Raw genomic sequence first — 21415 nt, 5'->3', positions numbered from 1 at the left:
TTGATTTTACACGGGAAAAATCATATCAGTTGCCGGCACAAATAAAGAGCTGGTACTGCATCATTCTCAAGAAAATAATCGTATCCATCTATTCTGTCGCCTTCTGATGATCTTAACTTCAACCCGTTCTGTCCAAAGTCTTTATCGCATGCAAAATGTAAGCAACTGCATTAATTGAGTTACGTTGATACATAACAAGCAATCGCTCGGAGCTAGAATGAAATTGATGAGATCAGATTCTGACTGTTTAAATTCTTAAGTTGAAAATTTTTTACATTCATTTTTTAGTTGACTTACATTATTTAAAATTATATGTAATAATGAAATACTTTGTATTTAGATTCCGACCATTAAAAATTATCCTTTTAAGTTATACAGCGTTAAATAATCAGAATCTGACCGGTCAAAATAAAATTCTTTACATTCATTTTTTGATTGACATGCATTAATTAATATTATATGTAATAATGAAACACTTTAGATTTAAATTCTGATCACTAAAATTTACTCTTCAAATTGGACGTGGAATTTGCAATATGATTGAATTATAGGGTTTAGAAAGTGATATGAAATATGAATTATGATATGAGTTAATTTTATTGAGTTACTGTAGATATTTTGTTTAATTATCATTAGATGCATCCATTTAACATGCGTTTTTATTTATAAATAATAAAAAAGCTATAATTTAATTTTAAAACAACTTATGCGCAGACGAGAAAAACAAGAATAAGAGACAAGTAAATACACACTCAACCTGTGTAGCGAGGGTAGAATTGTAAATATACGAACCTTAATGTCTTTATTCTATTTTCGGTAACTCAACTCATTTTCCTTTCTTTTATTAATTTCTACAAGTTAAAAAATTGCTCCTTCCTTTGTTTCCGTATTTAATTGAAATAAATTTTGATTTCTCTTATGACCTTTATTAAACGAAAACAGTCTGTTTTTCACCTCACATGACAAATAATAAATTCTTCCTTCATTTTTTTTTAATCATCTTCTTCTTTTAGTTTATTTTCCTTAGGAATATAACTAAATAAAATATCAGTTATATAATCATTTTAAAATATTTTTTTATTATTCTCTTTTTTAATTGGCCAGAATTTAGGAACCGAATTTATCAAACTTTCTGCCAAAAAATTATCTAATTCCCTTCTTTCCTCGTCAAGATTTTACAATAAAATGGTCAATATTTTTCCCAAAAAAAGAAAAAAATGGTTAATATTTTTTATTTTTTTTAATCATTAACCCCAGCGATACCAGCCAACCAGATGTACCGCACAATTTCTACACCAACCAAATGTAGCGACCGACTTGTTTACTTGCTTTGACGCCGTCAACGTTGACTATAAATACAAATCTCCACGTTCCCAGCAGCACCTCTGCACTCTCTCTGCTCCCATGGGGAACAGTGGTCGGTCGAGCTTGCTCCTCTGCTGTTGTTCTCTGCTCTCGCTTTTACTCTCCGCCACCGCGTATCGCCCCTACCACTGGGACGGCGGCCATGGCCTGGCCGCGGGGATGGCGAGGGGGCGGAGGGCGCGTGCCGCTGCCGCGAGTTGCAATCTGTTCCAAGGCAGCTGGGTCTACGACGAGTCGTACCCGGCCTACAACTCCTCCGCCTGCCCCTTCATCGACCCTGAGTTCGACTGCCAGCGCTACGGCCGCCCCGACAAGGACTACCTCAAGTATCGTTGGAACCCTGATTCTTGCGACCTCCCAAGGTTCGATGGTCATTTAATAACTCGATCACCACTATCATCATCTTCTTCTTCGAACAACCACAATTCAGCTTCTTCTTCGTATTCGTCCATATGGTCTGCTTAGTATTTGTTAAATTGGATTATTAATTACCTGACTACACGGTGTCTGTCCGATTCAGATTCAATGGAGTGGATTTTCTAACGAAATACAAAGGGAAGAAGATAATGTTCGTGGGGGATTCGCTGAGCAAGAACCAATGGATGTCACTGGCTTGCATGCTCCACGCCGCCGTCCCCGACGGCAAGACAAACTACACAAAATCAACCCCCCTCTCCTCCATTACGTTTCAGGTTCTTCCTCCCCTCTCAACCCCCTTAAAAAAAATCTCATTCTCAAGTTCATTTTCACCGCAAATTCTTCTAGCTAGCTAGTCTCTTGTCTTTTTGCCTGCGCGCGGGTGTTGACAATGACACCGTAAAGCTCATGCCCACTGCCTTCTTGGAGCTAGTGCTCGTCTGTTTTTGTGCCAGTAGGGTTCGCTAATGAAGGAAACTTGTTCTGCTTGTTCTTTCCTGCTTAATCGTCTAAATTCATCCATCCATTTGTTTTGAACTTTGTTCATGCATGTTACTCTCTCAATACTCAATAGGACAAACTCTCGGACTGAGGACTACCAACACCTATATAAATATCTACCTGGCTGGAATCTGGCTTTATTAGCTAGCTCATCCATTGAATCTGAATCTCTCACATGATCATTTTCTTAGCCTTACTCTCCCGTAACTTTTCTCTCAGGCAACAATATTTATACTCTGCTCTTGGCAACGAGACCTCTTGTAGTCTTGTGAGCCGCCTCAAATTAAAGGTCCACTTGGATTCTTAGTAGTAAATTAAGAGCATTGTTTTAATACACGTACGCAGGAGTATGGAGTGTCGGTCATGCTGTACCACAGCACCTACCTAGTCGACATCGTCAACGAGACCATCGGCCGGGTTCTGAAGCTTGACTCGATACAATCCGGTTCGGCCTGGATCGCAGCTGACGTGCTGATCTTCAACACCTGGCACTGGTGGACTCACATAGGAACGAGCCAACCGTGTGAGCTCGATTCGTCGTCTGCCTACTTTTCGATGTCGATTAACTTCTGCTGTTGATTCTGATCGAATCTTGTGTGGATGTACCTACGCACGCAGATGGGATTACATAGAATACGGCGGGCAGACGTACAAAGACATGGACCGGTTGGAGGCCTTCAGCAAGGGGCTGACCACCTGGGCCAAATGGGTCGATTCCAACGTCAATACTACCACAACTAAAGTCTTCTTCCAGGGCATCTCTCCCACTCATTACAAGTATGGGAATCATGCACCCACGCACTTATGAATTCATGCTCTCTAGCTAATTGACTGTTTGATTGATTGATCAGCGCAACAGAGTGGGGCGAAGCGAGCTCAAAGGGATGTGCTAATCAGACGGATCCTGTGAGTGGATCCACCTACCCGGCCGGTCCGGTTCCGGCGCAGTCGGTGGTGAAGAGTGTGTTGAGCGGGGTGTCGAAGCCGGTGTTCTTGCTCGACGTAACTCTGCTCTCTCAGCTTCGGAAGGATGGGCATCCATCAGCGTACAGCGGAGAGCACCCCGGGATGGATTGCAGCCACTGGTGCCTCGCCGGCGTTCCGGATACCTGGAATCAGCTCCTGTATGCAGCACTGACACTATAGAAGTCCTCGGAGCGTCGTCGTTCAACCTGCTCATTGTTTCCTTTTTTTTTTAAAAAAAAAAAATCATTTTGGCATACAAAGTTTACTTAAAAAAAAAAATCTCTTTTGCATTTTTAATGCCATTGTTTTCTAGGTTAATTTTTTAGTGGAATTAATTACAGTCATTTGCAATTGTACGATGATGGAATAAATTACAATTAGTTCAATAAAGTTTCCACTTATTTTTTAAAAGTCATATATATTTGTCTAAAGATATTTACAAATTTAATGTCATTGAAATGTTTTTTAAATATCAAATTGATTTTAAATTAGCGTCCACTACCATAAATTTCATACGAAAATATCCTTTAGATAAAAATTAACGGTGCATCACTTTTATTAAATTATTATCAAAAGAAGATACCACAAGTTTATATAAATAGTTGGCCGTTTCAACCTTATGGGCATTCAAATGTAATTTTAGCCTCTATGGTATTAAAAAGTGATATACCTCATTTTAAACTATTCAATATCCATCATAAAATACTAAAAATTATGGAGAATATTTTGCCCTAATAGGATCCGTAGAGAATTGTCTCCAAGATCAATTAAGACAAATATATATACTACCAACACAAGAACAATATTCTAGAACTCTTTTGATACATATAATTAACCTAAAAAATATTTTCTATAATTGGCGGTTTGAAATTCTTCTGTATCTGCTATAATATTCTGATTAGTATGCCCATTTGCATTGCACAAAATTATTTTGAAAAGAATTATTGGATCAAATTTTAAATTCTTTAAATGACAATGTTTAAGCAATATTTTTTATTTATGACAATTTGCGTAATATATAAGATATGTTATTGTTTGAGCTACCTATTATCATGTAATGTTTAAAGCAGATTGATAATTCGGAGAAGAACCTCTACTCTTCTTAACAAGCTTAAATATATGTGATGAAATAAGACCTAATTGAGAACTTTAGATAATTAAAGAATCTGACATTCCCCAACAATGGATAAAAATAGTGACGAGCAGCAACTATACATTCCCCAAGTTATAGATGATTGAAAGTCAAAAATTGAATTGAAATTCTCATCAATTGAGGATGCATTTTTGTTCTATAACTAATATGCATGAGAAACTAGATTTAGCATAAGATAAACAATAGCAAGAAAAATAAAAACATAAATGAAGAGGGGACAAACTTCTTGGATGAAAATTTCGATTATATATACAACAAAATTCAAGAGATGAACATTAGTAGAAAATGTGACAATGAAAGTCAAAGGAAGAAATTCATGGATGGACTCCTTGTTATTCTTGATCGTTCTTGTGTAAGAACAAAGAGATGTAAGATGAGATTAAAATTATCAAAGAAGTTAACCTCAAAGTCCCAGCTATGTCATGGATGTGGGTATCGAGGTGTGTCACATGACAAACACAACTATCCAATTTTAGAACAAAGGTGTGTGTCGATTAATTCTGCATATTTATTATATTTTTATTTGCAAACCAATTATTTTTATTAAATTTTGTAAATATGAAGATGTATTGATTGTCAGATCAACTATAGATAATCATCATAATAGTGATGACGATACGTATAAAGAAGATTTAGCATCTATAGCTAGCACTATCAAAGTTCCATTTTATTAAATTATAATGGTTGAATAAAAAATTAAAGTTAATAATTAATTTTATCGTTGTAGGTTTTAACAACATGCGCTTGGATAAATGAAGGTTTAGTAAACAACCACGACTTGTTTGGAGTTGTATTGGTCAAGTTCCCACATATTACTCTATTATACAAGAGCTTATCCATTTACGAGGGAGATGCCCCTAATAATTGTATTATGACCAGTACAGTTGTGTTCAGTTAACTATAATATGTTAGAATTAGTTCTTAATATCATTTATGTACTTTCTTTTGCAATTAGTGTCATTTGTCTCATCGTTTGATCTTGATGGTTCTTTTAAATATTTATTCTATGGTTGTGGTTTACTATTTAAATATTTGTGTTATAATAGCTATGAATATGTAGCTACTACAATGTATCTGTACAAGGTTATGGACCACGTTGTAGCAACTATATTTCATAGTTGTTACAAGCTCAAACTTGTGTTATAGCAGCTACGGATCTATAGTTGTTACAACTTATCTCTACAAGGTTGAGAACCACATTGTAGTACCTACGGTTTCATAGCTTCTATAACCTCAAACTTGTATTGTAGTAGCTATGGGTCCATATTGAAGGATTGAAAAGAATTTAGATATCTTCACAATGGTATGATATTGTCCACTTTGGGTCTAAGCCCTCATGGATTTGCTTTTGGATTCTACCTAAAATACTTCATACCAATGAGATATCTTTTTCTTATAAACTCATGATCTTTCTCATGTGTTTTCAATATGTAACTATGTTTACAACCTTACAACTCAACAATCCCTCTCTCAAACAACTCCATCGGGTCTCCCCCTCATGCATCGGGTCACTCTTTACCTGTTTAGGGCCTCCCCTCAAGTATCAGGTTACTCTTGATCTGCTTAGGGCCTCCCCTCAAGTATCAGGTCACCGACTTGCTCAGAGCCTCCCCTACTTCGTTCAAGGTTTCACCCACATGGTCTGATCTTGAATCATGACTATGTCTCATGCTTCTTCCGGCGGTTAGTCCGATGAAGAACGACCTCACTCTGATACTAATTGAATGATTGAAAATAATTTAGATATATCCATAATGGTATGATATTGTCCACTTTAGGCTTAAGTCCTCATGGTTTGCTCTTGGACTCTTTCCAAAAGGTCTTATACCAATAGAGATATCTTTTTCTTATAAATTCATGATATTTTCCATATATTTTTAATGTGAAATTATATTTGTAACCTTGAAACCCCAACATATATCTGCTATAACGTGTCTATACAAGATTGTGAATCGCGTTGTAGTAGCTACTGTTTCGTAGCTGCTACAACCTCAAACTTGTGTTCTACATAGCAACTATAAACCCGTAGTAGATACAATGTGTTTGTATAAGGCTAATATTCACGTTGTATCAGCTACAATTTCATAGCTACTATAACCTAATATGTTGTAGTTGTAGCAGCTATGGACCCATAGTTACTACAACGTGTTTGTATTATTGGGTGTTTTTATGCACGTTTTAAATTTTTATTTCGAAAATAAGCAATGAAAGCATAATAATTTCTAAAATTATTATAACACACGTATCACACATATACAAGATGCACATATGCACAGACATAAACATAGAACAAAATTTCATAATGAAATTATACCTACCAGATGACATGTAGAAGAAATGTCATCAACTGGCAAATTTGACCAAGTTTGCCTCTGTCGATATCCACGCTGAGATATTTTCAAGAAGGCTAGTTGGCTAGTAGTAATGTGGAAGCAATTGGTGGTAAGAGGACAACACAAAGTTGATGTCCGGTTGGAACTCCTAGTTGTCTGGTGGTTTGGAGGGTCGGTTAGAGGCTGGGCTTGTGTTGGAGATTCGGCCGGCAGCAGGGACGGTAGCAACAAGGCTGGGCGGTAGCAAGTGAGGGAGAGAAGAGAGGAAGGAGAGAAACCTAATCAAATTAGGTCATCCCTTTTATTAATTATTTTTTTCTTCTCCTCATGGAAGGGTATATATATACCTCTTCACAATGACTTGGAGTGCAAGTCATCTCCCAAATCCAATACTCAATAACAACCCGATCTGTTTTCATTAAGCTTGTATCACAACCAATACAACTTGGTTCAAAACCAATACACTCTTGGTTCAGTGTTAAAATAAACCAACTTTGGTTCATAACTATACCAAAAGGGATCCCACCATGCCTTCAAGAGGTGTGGCTTACCATTGCTTCTGTTCCAACAAATATATTCTATATTTGTGTCTCTTCTATTCCTCACCGTTCTGCCTCGCTAGAGCCGAGCCGACTGTATGCTCGGTTGAAGCCAGGTAAATTCGGAGGGGCTCGCTGACAACTTGCTTAGCTAGTACAGACAATGAGTTGTGGTACTCCTTAAGTTCTTCGAACGTCCGGTCGCACTCCTTGTCCCACTGGAATTTGGTGGCTCGACGCAGTAGCTTGAAGAATGGCAAACTCCGGTCGGATGCTTTGGAGATGAATCGATACAATGCTATTATTCGACCAATGAGACGTTGGGCTTCCTTCAAATTTCTAGGCGGTGGCATGTCTTGTAGTGCTTTTACTTTGTTGGGATTTACCTCGATGCCTCGCTCGGTGATGATGTAGCCCAGGAATTGTCCGCTCTTTGCGCCGAACAGACACTTGTTTGGATTTAACTTGATTCCGTATGTCCTAAGTGTCTGACAGGTCTCTTTGATATCCGTACATAGGTCAGCTACTCAGAGGGATTTGATTAATATGTCGTCGACGTATACCTTCATGTTATGACCAATCTGCCGTGGGAACACTTTATTCATCAGCCTCTGATAAGTAGCTCTGGCGTTCTTCAGTCTGAATGACATGACATTGTAACAGTATGTCCTATCGACCGTAATGAAGCTGACCTTTTCCTGATCTTCCCGGGTGAGCAACACTTGGTGGTACCCTTGATACGCGTCCATCATGCATATCAGCTTGCACCCAGCAGTGGAACCTACCATCTGATCAATCTGAGGCAGCAGGTAGAAGTCTTTTGGGCATGCTTTGTTGAGGTCCCGGAAGTCGATGTAGACTCGCCACTTGTTGTCCGGCTTTGAGACTAGCACGACATTTGCGAGCCAGCTCGGAAATTGAACTTCCCGTATGTGACCAGCCTCCAACAGTTTCTTTATTTCTGCTCGAATGATCAGGTTTTGTTCGGCGCTGAAGTCTCTCTTTCTCTGCTTTATCGGTCGATCATCCGGTTGGACGTGAAGTTCATGTTGCGGGACGCTCGGAGAAATCCCGGGAAGCTCGTGCATTGACTACACGAATATATCGTGGTTTTGTTGTAGACGGGCGATCAGCTTTGCTTTCTGCTCGGCTTCCAGATCAGATGCTATGAAAGTTGTTGCCTCCACTCGGCAAGGATGGATTTGAACCTCCTCTATTTCTTCATAGATTAGGGTAGGAGGGTGTTCAGTAATAGCGCTAACCTCTAGCCGTGGGTTCTTCAAAGCGGATCTGGCCTTAGTTTTGACCATTTCGATATAGCAACGTCGACCAGTCAGTTGGTCGCACTTAACTTCCCCGACTCGGTTGTCTACCGGGAATTTGATCTTTTGGAAGTAGGTTAAAACTACTGCCTGGAACTTATTGAGGGTCGATCGACCTAAGATGACGTTGTAAGCTGAGGAAGTATCTACCACAATGAAATTTGTGGTCCTGGTCCTCATGAGCGGCTCCTTGGCAAAACCTCATTGCCCATGAAGCTTGTTCTGCTTGTTCTTTCCTGCTTAATCGTCTTAATTCATCCATCCATTTGTTTTGAAATTTGTTCATGCATGTTACTCTCTCAATAGGACAAGCTCTCGGACTGAGGACTACCAACACCTATATAACTATCTGCCTGGCTGGAATCTGGCTTTATTAGCTAGCTCATCCATTGAATCTGAATCTCTCACATGATCATTTTCTTAGCCTTACTCTCCCGTAACTTTTCTCTCAGGCAACAATATTTATACTCTGCTCTTGGCAACGAGACCTCTTGTAGTCTTGTGAGCCGCCTCAAATTAAAGGTCCACTTGGATTCTTAGTAGTAAATTAAGCGCATTGTTTTAATAAATACACGTACGCAGGAGTATGGAGTGTCGGTCATGCTGTACCACAGCACCTACCTAGTCGACATCGTCAACGAGACCATCGGCAGGGTTCTGAAGCTTGAGTCGATACAATCCGGTTCGGCCTGGATCGCTGCTGACGTGCTGATCTTCAACACCTGGCACTGGTGGACTAACACAGGAGCGAGCCAACCGTGTGAGCTCGATCCGTCTTCTGCCTACTTTTCGATGTCGATTAATTTCTGCTGTTGATTCTGATCGAATCTTGTGTGGACGTACGTACGCAGATGGGATTACATAGAATACGGCGGGCAGACGTACAAAGACATGGACCGGTTGGAGGCCTTCAGCAAGGGGATGACCACCTGGGCCAAATGGGTCGATTCCAACGTCAATACTACCACAACTAAAGTCTTCTTCCAGGGCATCTCGCCCACCCATTACATGTATGGGAATCACGCACGCACGCACGCACGCACGCACGCACTTATGAATTCATGCTCTCTAGCTAATTGACTGTTTGATTGATTGATCAGGGCAAAAGAGTGGGGCGAAGCGACCACAAACGGATGTGCTAATCAGACGGATCCTGTGAGTGGATCCACCTACCCGGCCGGTCCGGTTCCGGCGCAGTCGGTGGTGAAGAGTGTGTTGAGCGGGGTGTCGAAGCCGGTGTTCTTGCTCGACGTAACTCTGCTCTCTCAGCTTCGGAAGGATGGGCATCCATCGGCGTACAGCGGAGTGTACTCCAGGATGGATTGCAGCCACTGGTGCCTCGCCGGCGTTCCGGATACATGGAATCAGCTCCTGTATGCAGCACTGACACTATAGAAGTCCTCGGGGCGTCGTCGCTCAACCTGCTCATTGTTCCCTTTTTTTAAAAAAAATATATTTTCATTTTGGCATACAAAGTTTACTTAAAAAAAAAAAATCTCTTTTGCATTTTTAATGTCATTGTTTTCTAGGTTAATTTTTTTAGTGGAATTAATTAATCATTTGCAATTGTATGATTATGAAAATATGAGAGGAATATATGTTTCTAATAGAAGCATATCGGTTGTCATAATACAATTCATTATCAAATTTCTGAAAAACAGACTTAACTCCGTAAGTGCTTACCAAATATTATTGAGAAATAAATCATAAAAAATTATTGGAATAAGTCTTTACATGAACACATGACAGTCTTCATTCCAAACATCTTTAACTTGTTCATATCAACACATTGAGACATATTCGAAACATATCCATCTAAGAATTTGATTTCTTTTAACCAACTAAATAAAGCTTTTTTTACCATCTTTGTCCAATTTATAACACGCTTTTGGAAATTTATTAGTTGTTTCATTCTTATGCAACTTTGGCCTGTTTATTAATTCTTTTAATTCCTTACATGATTTTACAGTGCTCTTTGTTTTTTTATGCACATTCATCACAGTGTTGAAGATATTATCAAAGAAATTTTTTATCAACATGCATCACATCTATATTATGTCGAATGAGTAGATACTTCCAATAAGGCAGCTCCCAGAAAAATGCTCCTTTTCTTTCAACCGCACTTGCACATCCTAACAATATATTTATTTATCTCATTAGAATTAGGCTGAGATACAGGGAGAAATCCATAACTATCTATTTATTCAATGATTTCTTTACCTGAAGCATGGACTGTTGGGGGAGATTTTCTGACTACAACATTTTTTAGAAAATTTTTCTTATTTCACCTAAAAGGGTGATCAACTAGTAAAAATTTACGGTGATTATCAAACCAAGATATCTTCCCACTACAAGATAATAAAAATGCATCGGACTTTGTCATGAAATGTGGGCATACTAATTTACTAGCCGTACTCCATCCTGACAATATTGAGTATGTTAGAAAATCACTGATCGTCCATAATAAGGCAACATGCAATGTAAAATTAATTTTACTTGCAACATCATAAGTCATCGACCCTACATTCCATAATTCATTCAACTCGGCAATTAAAGGTTGCAAGAAAATATCTATCTTATCTTTGGGATTGGTTGGACCAGGAATAAACACGGTAAGGAACATAAATTCATCTTTCATGCATATCCATAGCGGTAAGTTGCACGGTGTTAATATAAATGGCTAAGATTAATATTGTTGTCCCGACTGACCAAATGGTTGAAATCCATCTGCAGAAAGTCTCAATCTCACATTACGTGGTTTCATTGCAAAGGAGGGAAACACAGTATCAAGATGTTTCCATGCAGGAGAATCATAAGGATTGCACATTATACCTCATTCGTTCTCATGTTCATGCTCATGATGTCATTGTTGGTTGCTACTCGGAAAACCTATATGTTCCACTGTACAAAAATTTTGTACAAAGGTCTGAACCTTTTCCTATCTACCATATGTTCTTTTAAATTAAATTTTGGATCGCCTGCGGAACTTAACACGTTTGATCCAAAACTTAATCTATTTGTTCTTTTAGGTTTTGACTTAGATCTCCTGCGGAACTTAACACGTTCGACCCAAGTCTCCTTAAGTTATTAATTCCATTAAATATTAATTTCCATAATTGGTTCCCAGTACTGACGTGGCGAGGCACATGACCTTCTTGGATATGGGAGCAACCACCACCGACTAGACAAAATATTTTATAGAAAGCTAATATTTAATTTCCTAAAATAACTTTAGGTTAACCGAAAAGAACAATCAAATCACAAGGAAAAATAAAACAAAAGAACACATCATCGAAAACCATATTCGAAATACTAGAATCGTAAGCCTCTTGTATTTGGTATTATTTCCATAAATAACTAGTATGATGCGGAAAGAAAAATTACTAGTTATACCTTGTAGAAAAACTCTTGATCTTCTACCGTATTCCTCTTCTAACCTCAGACGTTGTGTGGGCAACGATCTTCCGAGATGAGAAACCACCAACCACCTTCTTCTCCTCCTAGCTAGGTTCGGCCACAAAAAATAAAGCTTCACCAAGGAAGAAGAAAAACACCAACCAAGCTCCAAGAGATGCAAGCTTTCTCTCCTTCTTCTTCTTCTTCTTCTCCAAGTAGTATCCGGCCTCCACAAGAGCTCCAAGCAATAGAGAGTTTCGGCCACCACAAAGAGGAAGAAAGGGAGAAGATGTTGGCCGGCCACACCAAAGAATAGGAGAGGGAGAATAATAGAGGTTGTATCTCATGAAGGCACCCTCACCCCTTCTTTTATATTCCTCGGCCTAGACAAATTAGGAAATTTAATTACAATAAAATTTCCTTAATTTCCTTAACATGATTTAATTGAGAAAAATAAAATAAAATTTCCCAATTTAATCTATATTGGCCGGCCACATCAAGGGGAAACAATTTAGACAAGTTTTAATCAACAAATTAAAACTTCCTAATTTGTTTCCGGAAATTTTTAAAAAATAAAATTTCTCTTCAAAAATCTCTTCATGGTTGATAAAAGGAAATTTCTATAATTTTAATTTTACAACATGTGAATAATTTTTAAAGAGAAAATAAAATATCTCACCAATCTACAAATAAGGAAAGAGATCTAATCTCTTTCTTTAATCTTTTGTAGATCTTTTATAAGAGAGATATTTTAATTTTAATTCTCTTTAATAAATTATTTCTTCCACATAATAAAAATTAAAATTAAAATTCCTTTTTAATTTAATTTGGCCGGCCCCCACTAGCTTGGGTTCAAGCTAGGGCCGGCCACCCCAATTTATACCTAGGTCGGCCCTAGCTTGGTTCCCAAGCTAGCTTGGTCGGCCCCCTTTGGGTGGGTATAGTACTCTATAAATAAGAGGCTACGATAGGGACCGAGAGGAGGAATTGGTTTTGGTCTCCCGATAAAATTAAGCATCCCGTGTTCCCCCCGAACACACAACTTAATTTTATCAATAATAATTCATTCCACTAGAGAACTATTATTGAACTACCGCACCAATCCCAAATTACATTTTTGGGCTCCTTCTTATTATGAGTGTGTTAGTCTCCCTGTGTTTAAGATATCGAATGTCCACTAATTAAGTGAGTTACTGACAACTCATTTAATTAATATCTAAATCCAAGAGTAGTATCACTCAACCTTATTGTCATGTCGGACTAGGTCCACCTGCAGGGTTTAACATGACAATCCTTATGAGCTCCTCTTGAGGACATTATCAACCTAGTATCTCTAGGACACAGTTTCCTTCTATAATCAACAATACACACTATAAGTGATACCATTTCCCAACTTATCGGGCTTATTGATTCATCGAACTAAATCTCATCCATTGATAAATTAAAGAAATAAATATCAAATATATATGCTTGTTATTATATTAGGATTAAGAGTACACACTTCCATAATAACCGAGGTCTTTGTTCCTTTATAAAGTCAGCATAAAAGAAACGACCTCAAATGGTCCTACTCAATACACTCTGAGTGTACTAGTGTAATTATATAGTCAAGATAAACTAATACCTAATTACACTACGACCTTCTAATGGTTTGTTCCTTTCCATTTTGGTCGTGAGCTACTGTTTATAATTTATAAGGTACTGATAACATCATCTTCTGCATGTGACACCACATACTATGTTATCTACAATATAAATTAAATGAACAACTACAAACAAATGTAGACAATTTGACCAAATGTAATTCTTTATACATAATGAATGTTTACAAAGCTTAGGCTTTCAGTATACACTCCAACAGCCACATCATATGGGAAGCTGTAGCTGCAAATGCATATAAGCGTTGAAGTCTAGCAGTTAACGGAAAATAATACATCATTTTCCATCCAATATTTTTCCTCTTCTTGCCTAGTATGCGAGTACGATGCTTAAAACGAGGGTGAGTACAGATTTTACATTCATTCAGAGCGCTGTCTTCATTCCAAAATATCATGCAGTTGTTTATATAACAATCGATCTTCTCTACAGGCAAACCTAAACCTCTGATCAATTTCTTTATTTCATAGAAGCTATCAGTCATTATGTTATCAGCAAGGAGCAACTCTGACATCAATTGACAGATGTCATCGTAACATCTTTCAGAAAAATGATGTTATGCTTTCATATTCAATAATCTTGCAGTAGCTGATAGTTGAGAATGACTGGAAAGAATGTCTTCCCACACTTCTCTTTCACTAGCCTTTAACATCTCATATAGTTGCTGATATTCATGTGTTGGTACTTCATTTATATTAGAATAATCAACTACATTCATCACATTATTAACCATTGATTGCATTGTAACATCAATATTAGTTGATGCTTCAGGAGCGGTAACATTTATCCCAGATGACAAACCACCAGAAGACCCAATTGGTTCATATAAATAAGGCTCTCCGTGACAGTACCAATTGTAATAATTTGGCACAAAACTATTTCTACATAGATGCATTTTTACGGTATCCTCATCACGAAAAGCTCTATTTTGACATTTTTTATGATTGCACGGACACCGTAATTCGGTACCATTCATACATTCTGGATGACTTTTAGCAAAGTTCATAAACTGTTCAACTTCAGCAATAAAATCAGCTCTGAGTAATTCATTTTCTAATCGATTATACATCCAAGCTTTGTTCATATACATTGTTATCTAATGAAAATATAATTTGAAACATTATTAAACTTGTATCACTTGAAATAAGCTTAAATAAAGCATTTTGAGCTCAGTTTCATCTCATGATCTTCGTATCATATTACCAAAATTCTCCTCTACACTAAAGCAAATGAATGATAAACTTAGAATATAAAGATATTGCTTACGGTATCATTATAAACTTAGAATATCTTCTTCTTGCTTAGAGAACCATTATAAACTTAGACTTTCTAATAAACATATGTTGTTGCTTAAACGTTCATTAAATAAAATAACAATACATATAATGAAACTAAGTCTAATAAACAAAAGATAATGCAAGTAAAACAAATCTAATGTATAGAACGTGAGCAGGGGTCTGCGGCCAACCGCGAGCAGGGGCCTGCGGCCAGTCGCGAGTAGGGGCCTGCGGCCAGCCGCGAGCAGGGGCCTATGACCTGCCGCGATCAGGGGCCTATGCCCAACCACAAGCAGGGGCCTGCCGCGAGCAGGGGCCTACGACCTACCACGAGCAGGGGCCTGCGGCCAGCCGCGAGCAGGGGCCTGCCGCGAGAAGGGGCCTGCGGCGGCCGACTGCCGCGAGCAGGCACCTAGGGAGTAGGTGCCAACGGAGCAGTCGCCTGGGGAGCAGGCGCTGGGGAGCAGGTCCCTGCGGGGGCCGGTCGGCCACCAGCAGGCCCTACTGCGATCGGCGTGTGCGTGAAATAGAAGAGAATGAGGAGAGGAGCATACTTGAGTCGCCGGTTGTTGATCACCGAGAACGAGAGAGGAGGACATGAGGCTGCTAATCGCGGAGGACGCGGAGATCACCGGTTGTCGATCGTCGAGGACGCAGAGAGGAGATTGGGAGAAAGATTTGTTCACATGGAGATGAAACTGAAATCACGTGCCCTAATTTTAATCGCATTTACTAACGAAATTCATATTCTGTCGGTAATTTCTGACAGAATTTGAATTCCGTCGGTAATTTCTGATGAAATTCAAATTCCGTCGGTAAATATCGAACCCGCTCCTCCATGAACCTTTATAAATGCTTCTCCATGAACCCGCACTCGGATTTGCCGACTGAATAGACATTTCAGTCGGTATTTACCGACGAAAATTTCCATTCAGTCGGTATTTCTCGACTGATGTTAATTCAGTCGGAAACCACCGATTGAATTGAAATCAGTAGGTATTTTTCCAACTGAATTTTATTCAGTCGATGATTTCCGACTGAATTAAATTCAATCTGGAATGCCGTCGTTATTTGCATAATTTTTTGTAGTGCACGTCCTTCTCGTCCACCGACGCACTCTTCTGCAGTGTCTCGTCCCTCGGATGCACCAAGCTCATTGGCTCTCTCCTGTGTCGTCCTTCTCGCTAGCTACGTCTTCTACTCATTTTCCTGTGCTCCTAAGCTTTTGCACACTTAAACACAGGGATCAGAACATAACAGGACCTAACCTAACTTGGTTGATCGCACCAAAAATAATCTTGGGATTCCAACAATCTTCCTCTTTTTTGATGTGAGCAGCTCAAGTTAAGTTATGATAAACAATCATAAAATTAAAGCAATAAAGTGCAAATGATTTAAAATTTGAATAATGCAATAAAGTGTAAAAAGATTAAAGATTTATATTTGTACTACATCATCCTAGACTTAGTTTCCCTTCTCCCACTTTGATCACAACAAAATGGGGTATAAAAAAATCTAAGGGTAATTAAAAAAGACTTACAAGTGTTTAAATTTTTTTTTAAAATTTATTTTGATATCACTTAGAAAAATTACAACAATTTTTGAAACTTTAAGTTTTAAAAAAACATTCTAAGTTATAAAATTGAGAAAAATTGAAAGCGTTATTTTAACTAACTATTTTATGTTTATTAGTTTATCAATTAAATATTCAATTCAATAATTAGCTTCCGGGCTGTGACGAGGCACTATGCCTTATTGGTTATTGGATCATCAACCACTTCTAGACAAAACCTTTTAAGAAATTCAAATATTTAATGTACTTTCTGAAAGCCCTAAGTCTAATTAAACTTTTAATTTAGACAAGTCTTTGAAACCCAATATAGGTTTCTTCTAACTGGGTTAATTAGAAATTTCGAGGGTACGTAACTTTTGGATATTTTTTTGATTTGATCCCTATGAAATCTAAGATACTAGTTCAAATTTTTATATTTCCTAATATTTTTATTATATGAGCATGCACGATTTTTCAGATATTGTATCTCTGTTTTCAATTTATCATTTTCTATTTTCAAATTATCATATAAATCTAGTGGACATACTTTGGACAATTGTATTTTCAAATCTAAGTTTTCTTTTTCTAACTTGCAATAATTTTTTGATAAGAACTTAATAAATTTGAATAACTTATCAGGTGAAAGATATCGTACCTGACTTACCTTGTCGATCCCGTCATCCGTAGCTCCTCCTAAACTGCTGCTTTCTTCTGATGTAACTCCCCCTTCATCAATACTCATTTCGGAAGAGCTTTCTTCGTGTTCGTCTTCTTGTTGACTTGCCATCAACGCAAGTCCGGAAAAGGCTTCGACCTCCATTCAGACGACGTTTCGTCCCATGTCACCTTTAGAGTCTTGTATGTGTTCTTTTGAACATGCTTCTTGTTCTTGCCTTTGTCCTTCTCATTAATCTTTAATTTAGGGCAGTTGTCTTTAACGTGCCCTTCTTTATTGCAGTGGTAGCATCTGATTGTCCTTTTCTTTCTACCCTGCAAATGGTTAGATTTTCAAATTTTAAATAGTTTCTTAAACTGTTTTACCATCATTACCATTTTGTTGTTGTCGAGAGAGGATTCTGAAGTTTGTTCGTCCATCTTTGCCTTAAAGGCAATATTGTGCTTCGGCTCTTTCGCATCTGCACATCTTGTTTCGTGGCCTTCAAAGGTAGAAAATAACTCTTCTAACGTAGTTGAATCTAAATCCTTAGATGTGTAATAGACATATACTAATTATGCCCATTCAGTACTTCTAGGGAATGTGCTAAGCGCGTGCCTTAACGAATCTTGATTACTTACATTTTCTTCGAGATTCGTGAGTCCAGTGATGAGCTCCTTGATCCTTGAATGAAGGTGTGCAACTGTTTTTCCTTATTCCAGTTTGATGTTGCTGATCTGGTTTCTAAGCAGATCTCGTCTTGCGAGTTTCGCCTCCGAGGTTCCTTCGCAAACTCGTAGGCTCCGATCCGATTGACTTCTTGTAGCAGTAGAATACTTAGCAGATGGAACTTTACTTTGTCGTTTGCCACAAAATCAGCTTGCTCATTTTTGGTCCAGTGGTATTTATCTTTACCTTTGGGGTACTACAAAACTAAACTCTATTATTAAAAATAAATTGAAATCAGTCTTGAAAAAAATACCTCTATCTTATTTTTCCAGTTGGCGAAGTCCCCCTTGAACTTTGGTGGGTGGATGCTTGAACCGACCATTTCGTGTGCTTCGTTCGGCGGTTAGTCCTCCTGAAGCCGTTAGACTCTGATACCACTTGTTGGTCCAGTGGGCTGGCTAGAGAGGGTTGACTTACCTGAAATACTAAAATATCTTTCTCGATCTTTCAACTTAGGTTAGCAACAATAGTAAATAAAAATAATACAAAAATAACAACTTAAACAAAATCAGTAAAAGGCACCATAATTTACTTTATTACAACCTAGCCAATTATTAATCCAAGCCAAATGAAAGCCCTTAAAAAGTCTCCTTCATTGAAGACGGAGAATTCTTTGACACTCGTTAATAGCTCAGACTATTACTAGGAAATCAATACAGAAGTTGTTATCTCTTTCCTAGGTCCAGGGTCATTTTATAGCCCCTGGAAAAACTTATCCTCACGATGAAAGTGCCTTCCATAGTGTTGGAAGGCGCCTCCAGCGAGGTAAAGGATAAAACTTTATCTTTTCCGCCAACAGCCGGATTGCTTGGTTGAAGGCGCCTTCCATAGCAATGAAAGGCGCCTTCCATGACTGGTTGAAGGCGCCTTCCATGACTGGTTGAAGGCGCCTTCAGCCATTGAAGGCACCTTCTGCCTGAAGGTCGCAGAGGCGCCTTCAACTCTTGTTAAAGGCACCTCTAGCAGCTCCATAATTCCACTTGAGCTCTTCCGCTGCTCTGATCATCTGGGTGATTTCGACCAATGGAATAGGGCTCACCCGAACCCAATTTCCGACCTTCTCCTTGAGCATGCTTCCACTCCGGCTTCTCATCCTGCGAACGTCGCACACGCCCTTTTCGTCCACCGGCATACTCTTCTGCAGCGTCTCATCCCTTGGACGCACCGAGTCCGTCGGCTATCTTTTGTGCCTTCCTTCTCACTAGCCGCGTCTTCCGCTCGTTTTCCTGTGCTCCTGCACACTTAGACACATGGATCAGAACATGAAAAGACATAACCTAACTTGGTTGATCACACCAAAAATAACCTTGGGGTTCCAATAGGTATCATTCATGATTGTTCTATAATTAAGTAGTTAATTATGAACGACCAAGATAAATCGGAAACTTATTGGGTCACACGTGTTGGAGCAATCTAGTGACCCTAGGTTTTGATGTTTGGGCAAAGGTTTAAGTTAGGTTTATTGTTGTATTTGATATGCAGTGTGAGTGTGCAGGATACAGGTACAACAAAGAAGTCCAAGTGTGATCTTGGCAAAGGAGGAAAGTCCAAGGATGAGTCTTGGCGGTGTAAGTCCAAGCATGTAGTCTTGGCAACGTAAGTCCAAGTGTAACTTGGCAATGGATGAAGTCTCGGAGGCGCGACCTCTTGGCAAAGGAAGACCCGACAACAATGACAAGGCCGATGGAAGCTCCAGAAGGCAAGACGTGAAGGATGGGGAGGCATCCGAGGGACGCAAGGCTGATGGAGGAGGCTAGAAGGCTAGGTCTAGGTTGGTCGGGCAGGGACGAGTGCTGAGAGATTGTACTCGGAGTAAAATACTAGAATTAGGGTTTACTGTAGCAGTACCGTAGCGTCACTGTAGCAGTCGACTGCATGTTTTAGCAGTCGACTGGCAGCGAACAGAATGTGTGAAATCGAGCCGTTGAGGTGTAACGGTCGAATTTCCACAGAGGGCAGTCGACTGCATGTTTTAGCAGTCGACTGGTAGGCGGGGTTTTCAACCCGCGAGCTATAAAACCAAAGCTTGGGAGCTTGGTTTGAGTTGACGAAATTAGACTTGGTTAAGGTCTAATTAGTAGTCTACAAGTGCTCAAGAGTTTTCCTTGTGTCCAAGAGGTCTTGGTGAGTTTGTGGTGAGGTTTCTCCACCCACAAGGAGTTTGAGCTAGCCGGAGGTCTTCCGGGGAGTAATCCACCGACGGATAGGGATCGTCCACCTTACGGACACGCCGTGGAGTAGGAGCTTTATCTCCGAACCACGTAAATGATCGTGTAGCTTGGTTTGCATTCTTTCTTGTCTTGTATTTTATTTAGCTTGTTTATTTTTGTATTATTCCGCTGCGCAAGCTAACAACGTAGGAAGCGAACGATTTGGGTGAGCCGCTATTCACCCCCCTCTAGCGGACGTCAAGGTCCCAACAACACGCACTAACGAGTCTCTAAAAGACGTAAAACAAGTTAAAAAATAGTATTATTAAATCAACAGATAAATGTTTGGTTGGACCATACATAAGATAAATATGGAAATATTTATCGCAATGGAAGCGTGGATAAATCACATCTCTTATGAAGGAGTTGGACCATATTTGGTTTAATAATGAATTAGTCACGAACTGACTTGGTTTAGTTGTGAACCAAACCAAGGAGCTACTGGACTAATTTTTAATTAAGGGATAATGGGTTGGATTTGAGCTTTCTAATCCAATTCATTAATGATGGCTACATATTGATATGGTTGAGAGAAGATTATACACATGAGATCATTAATTGACTTGTAAGATTTTTGAAAAACCTTAACCCAATTTCTCTTCTCCCTCTTCCCACTCTCTTTGCCGCCGCCAACTTCCCCTTGTTGTCGTGACCACCACATGGAAGAAATCTCTTCCTTGTGTGTTTCTCTTCCTCTTTCTCTTGATCTCTCTTCTTCGCTCGTGACTGGTAACTTCCGAAGGTGAGACTTGTACTCAAGGAGTTGTTCTGGGGAGCTCAGCGTGGATACTAATAGAGGCGATGTTCGACAACGTCGCTACGGTTGATGCTTTTCTCGTTACAGGTCATCCGTAAGGTACACCTAGCGTAAATTTACTTTTCGTAATAAATTTAATTATGCGATCATGTTTTGTATGTTGTATACTTGTATACGTGTGGTGCGTGTGATGTAATAATTTAGAAATTATTATTATTTCTAAAATGATGGGACTTACAAAAAGTAAAATGGTGGATCATGAATTTATATATCTATCCTTAAAATTTTTTCTTTAGCATATCATTGCTCGATTAAAATAAATTTGTATATTCAAAAAGATTATTTGGTATATTAAACTTGTTGTCATTATATATAAATAATTTAAAAGTTATTTATAACTCATGTCGGCAAAAATCAAAATAATAATGGTGCTCCGGTCCAATTCCCTTCTGATTCTCCTCTTTGTTCCTCCCATCAGATCGATGTCATTCTGTGCCTGTGTGGCAGCAGCTGCTCGTCGGCAAGTGCGTAGCAGACAAGGAGAGGGACTGCTCGGTTTTCTCTAATTAATGGCAGTGTATTTCCGT

At 38.9% G+C, this 21415-nt stretch overlaps 2 protein-coding genes across 2 annotated transcripts; both read left to right on the top strand.

Annotated features, from left to right (window-relative positions):
• Nucleotides 1-1394: 1394 nt before the first annotated feature.
• Nucleotides 1395-3613, top strand: LOC122027980 (protein trichome birefringence-like 38). Its single transcript, XM_042586993.1, has 5 exons — nucleotides 1395-1727; nucleotides 1886-2057; nucleotides 2629-2804; nucleotides 2902-3060; nucleotides 3135-3613. Exons 1-5 carry the CDS (start codon nucleotides 1405-1407, stop codon nucleotides 3427-3429), a joined length of 1125 nt encoding a protein of 374 aa, XP_042442927.1. The 5' UTR covers nucleotides 1395-1404; the 3' UTR covers nucleotides 3430-3613.
• A 5201-nt stretch (nucleotides 3614-8814) lies between these two features.
• On the top strand, nucleotides 8815-10016 carry LOC122027981 (protein trichome birefringence-like 37). Its single transcript, XM_042586994.1, has 3 exons — nucleotides 8815-9354; nucleotides 9448-9606; nucleotides 9697-10016. The coding sequence occupies exons 1-3, from the start codon at nucleotides 9197-9199 to the stop codon at nucleotides 9989-9991; spliced, it is 612 nt and encodes a 203-aa protein (XP_042442928.1). The 5' UTR covers nucleotides 8815-9196; the 3' UTR covers nucleotides 9992-10016.
• The last annotated feature ends 11399 nt before the right edge of the window (nucleotides 10017-21415 follow it).

Source organism: Zingiber officinale, chromosome 10A (assembly GCF_018446385.1).
Source record: "Zingiber officinale cultivar Zhangliang chromosome 10A, Zo_v1.1, whole genome shotgun sequence".
NCBI lineage: Eukaryota > Viridiplantae > Streptophyta > Magnoliopsida > Zingiberales > Zingiberaceae > Zingiber > Zingiber officinale.
The sequence above is the reverse complement of the archived record's forward strand: the minus strand, read 5'-3'. Positions and strand labels throughout refer to the sequence as shown.

Excerpts from the sequence above, each read along its gene's own strand:
- LOC122027980 (XM_042586993.1), top strand. The coding sequence starts at position 1,405 with ATGGGGAACAGTGGTCGGTCGAGCTTGCTCCTCTGCTGTTGTTCTCTG. Across the intron at positions 1,728-1,885 it reads GATTCTTGCGACCTCCCAAG|ATTCAATGGAGTGGATTTTC; the intron begins GTTCGATGGTCA and ends TGTCCGATTCAG. Across the intron at positions 2,805-2,901 it reads CACATAGGAACGAGCCAACC|ATGGGATTACATAGAATACG; the intron begins GTGTGAGCTCGA and ends CTACGCACGCAG.
- LOC122027981 (XM_042586994.1), top strand. The coding sequence starts at position 9,197 with ATGCTGTACCACAGCACCTACCTAGTCGACATCGTCAACGAGACCATC. Across the intron at positions 9,355-9,447 it reads AACACAGGAGCGAGCCAACC|ATGGGATTACATAGAATACG; the intron begins GTGTGAGCTCGA and ends GTACGTACGCAG. Across the intron at positions 9,607-9,696 it reads ATCTCGCCCACCCATTACAT|GGCAAAAGAGTGGGGCGAAG; the intron begins GTATGGGAATCA and ends TTGATTGATCAG.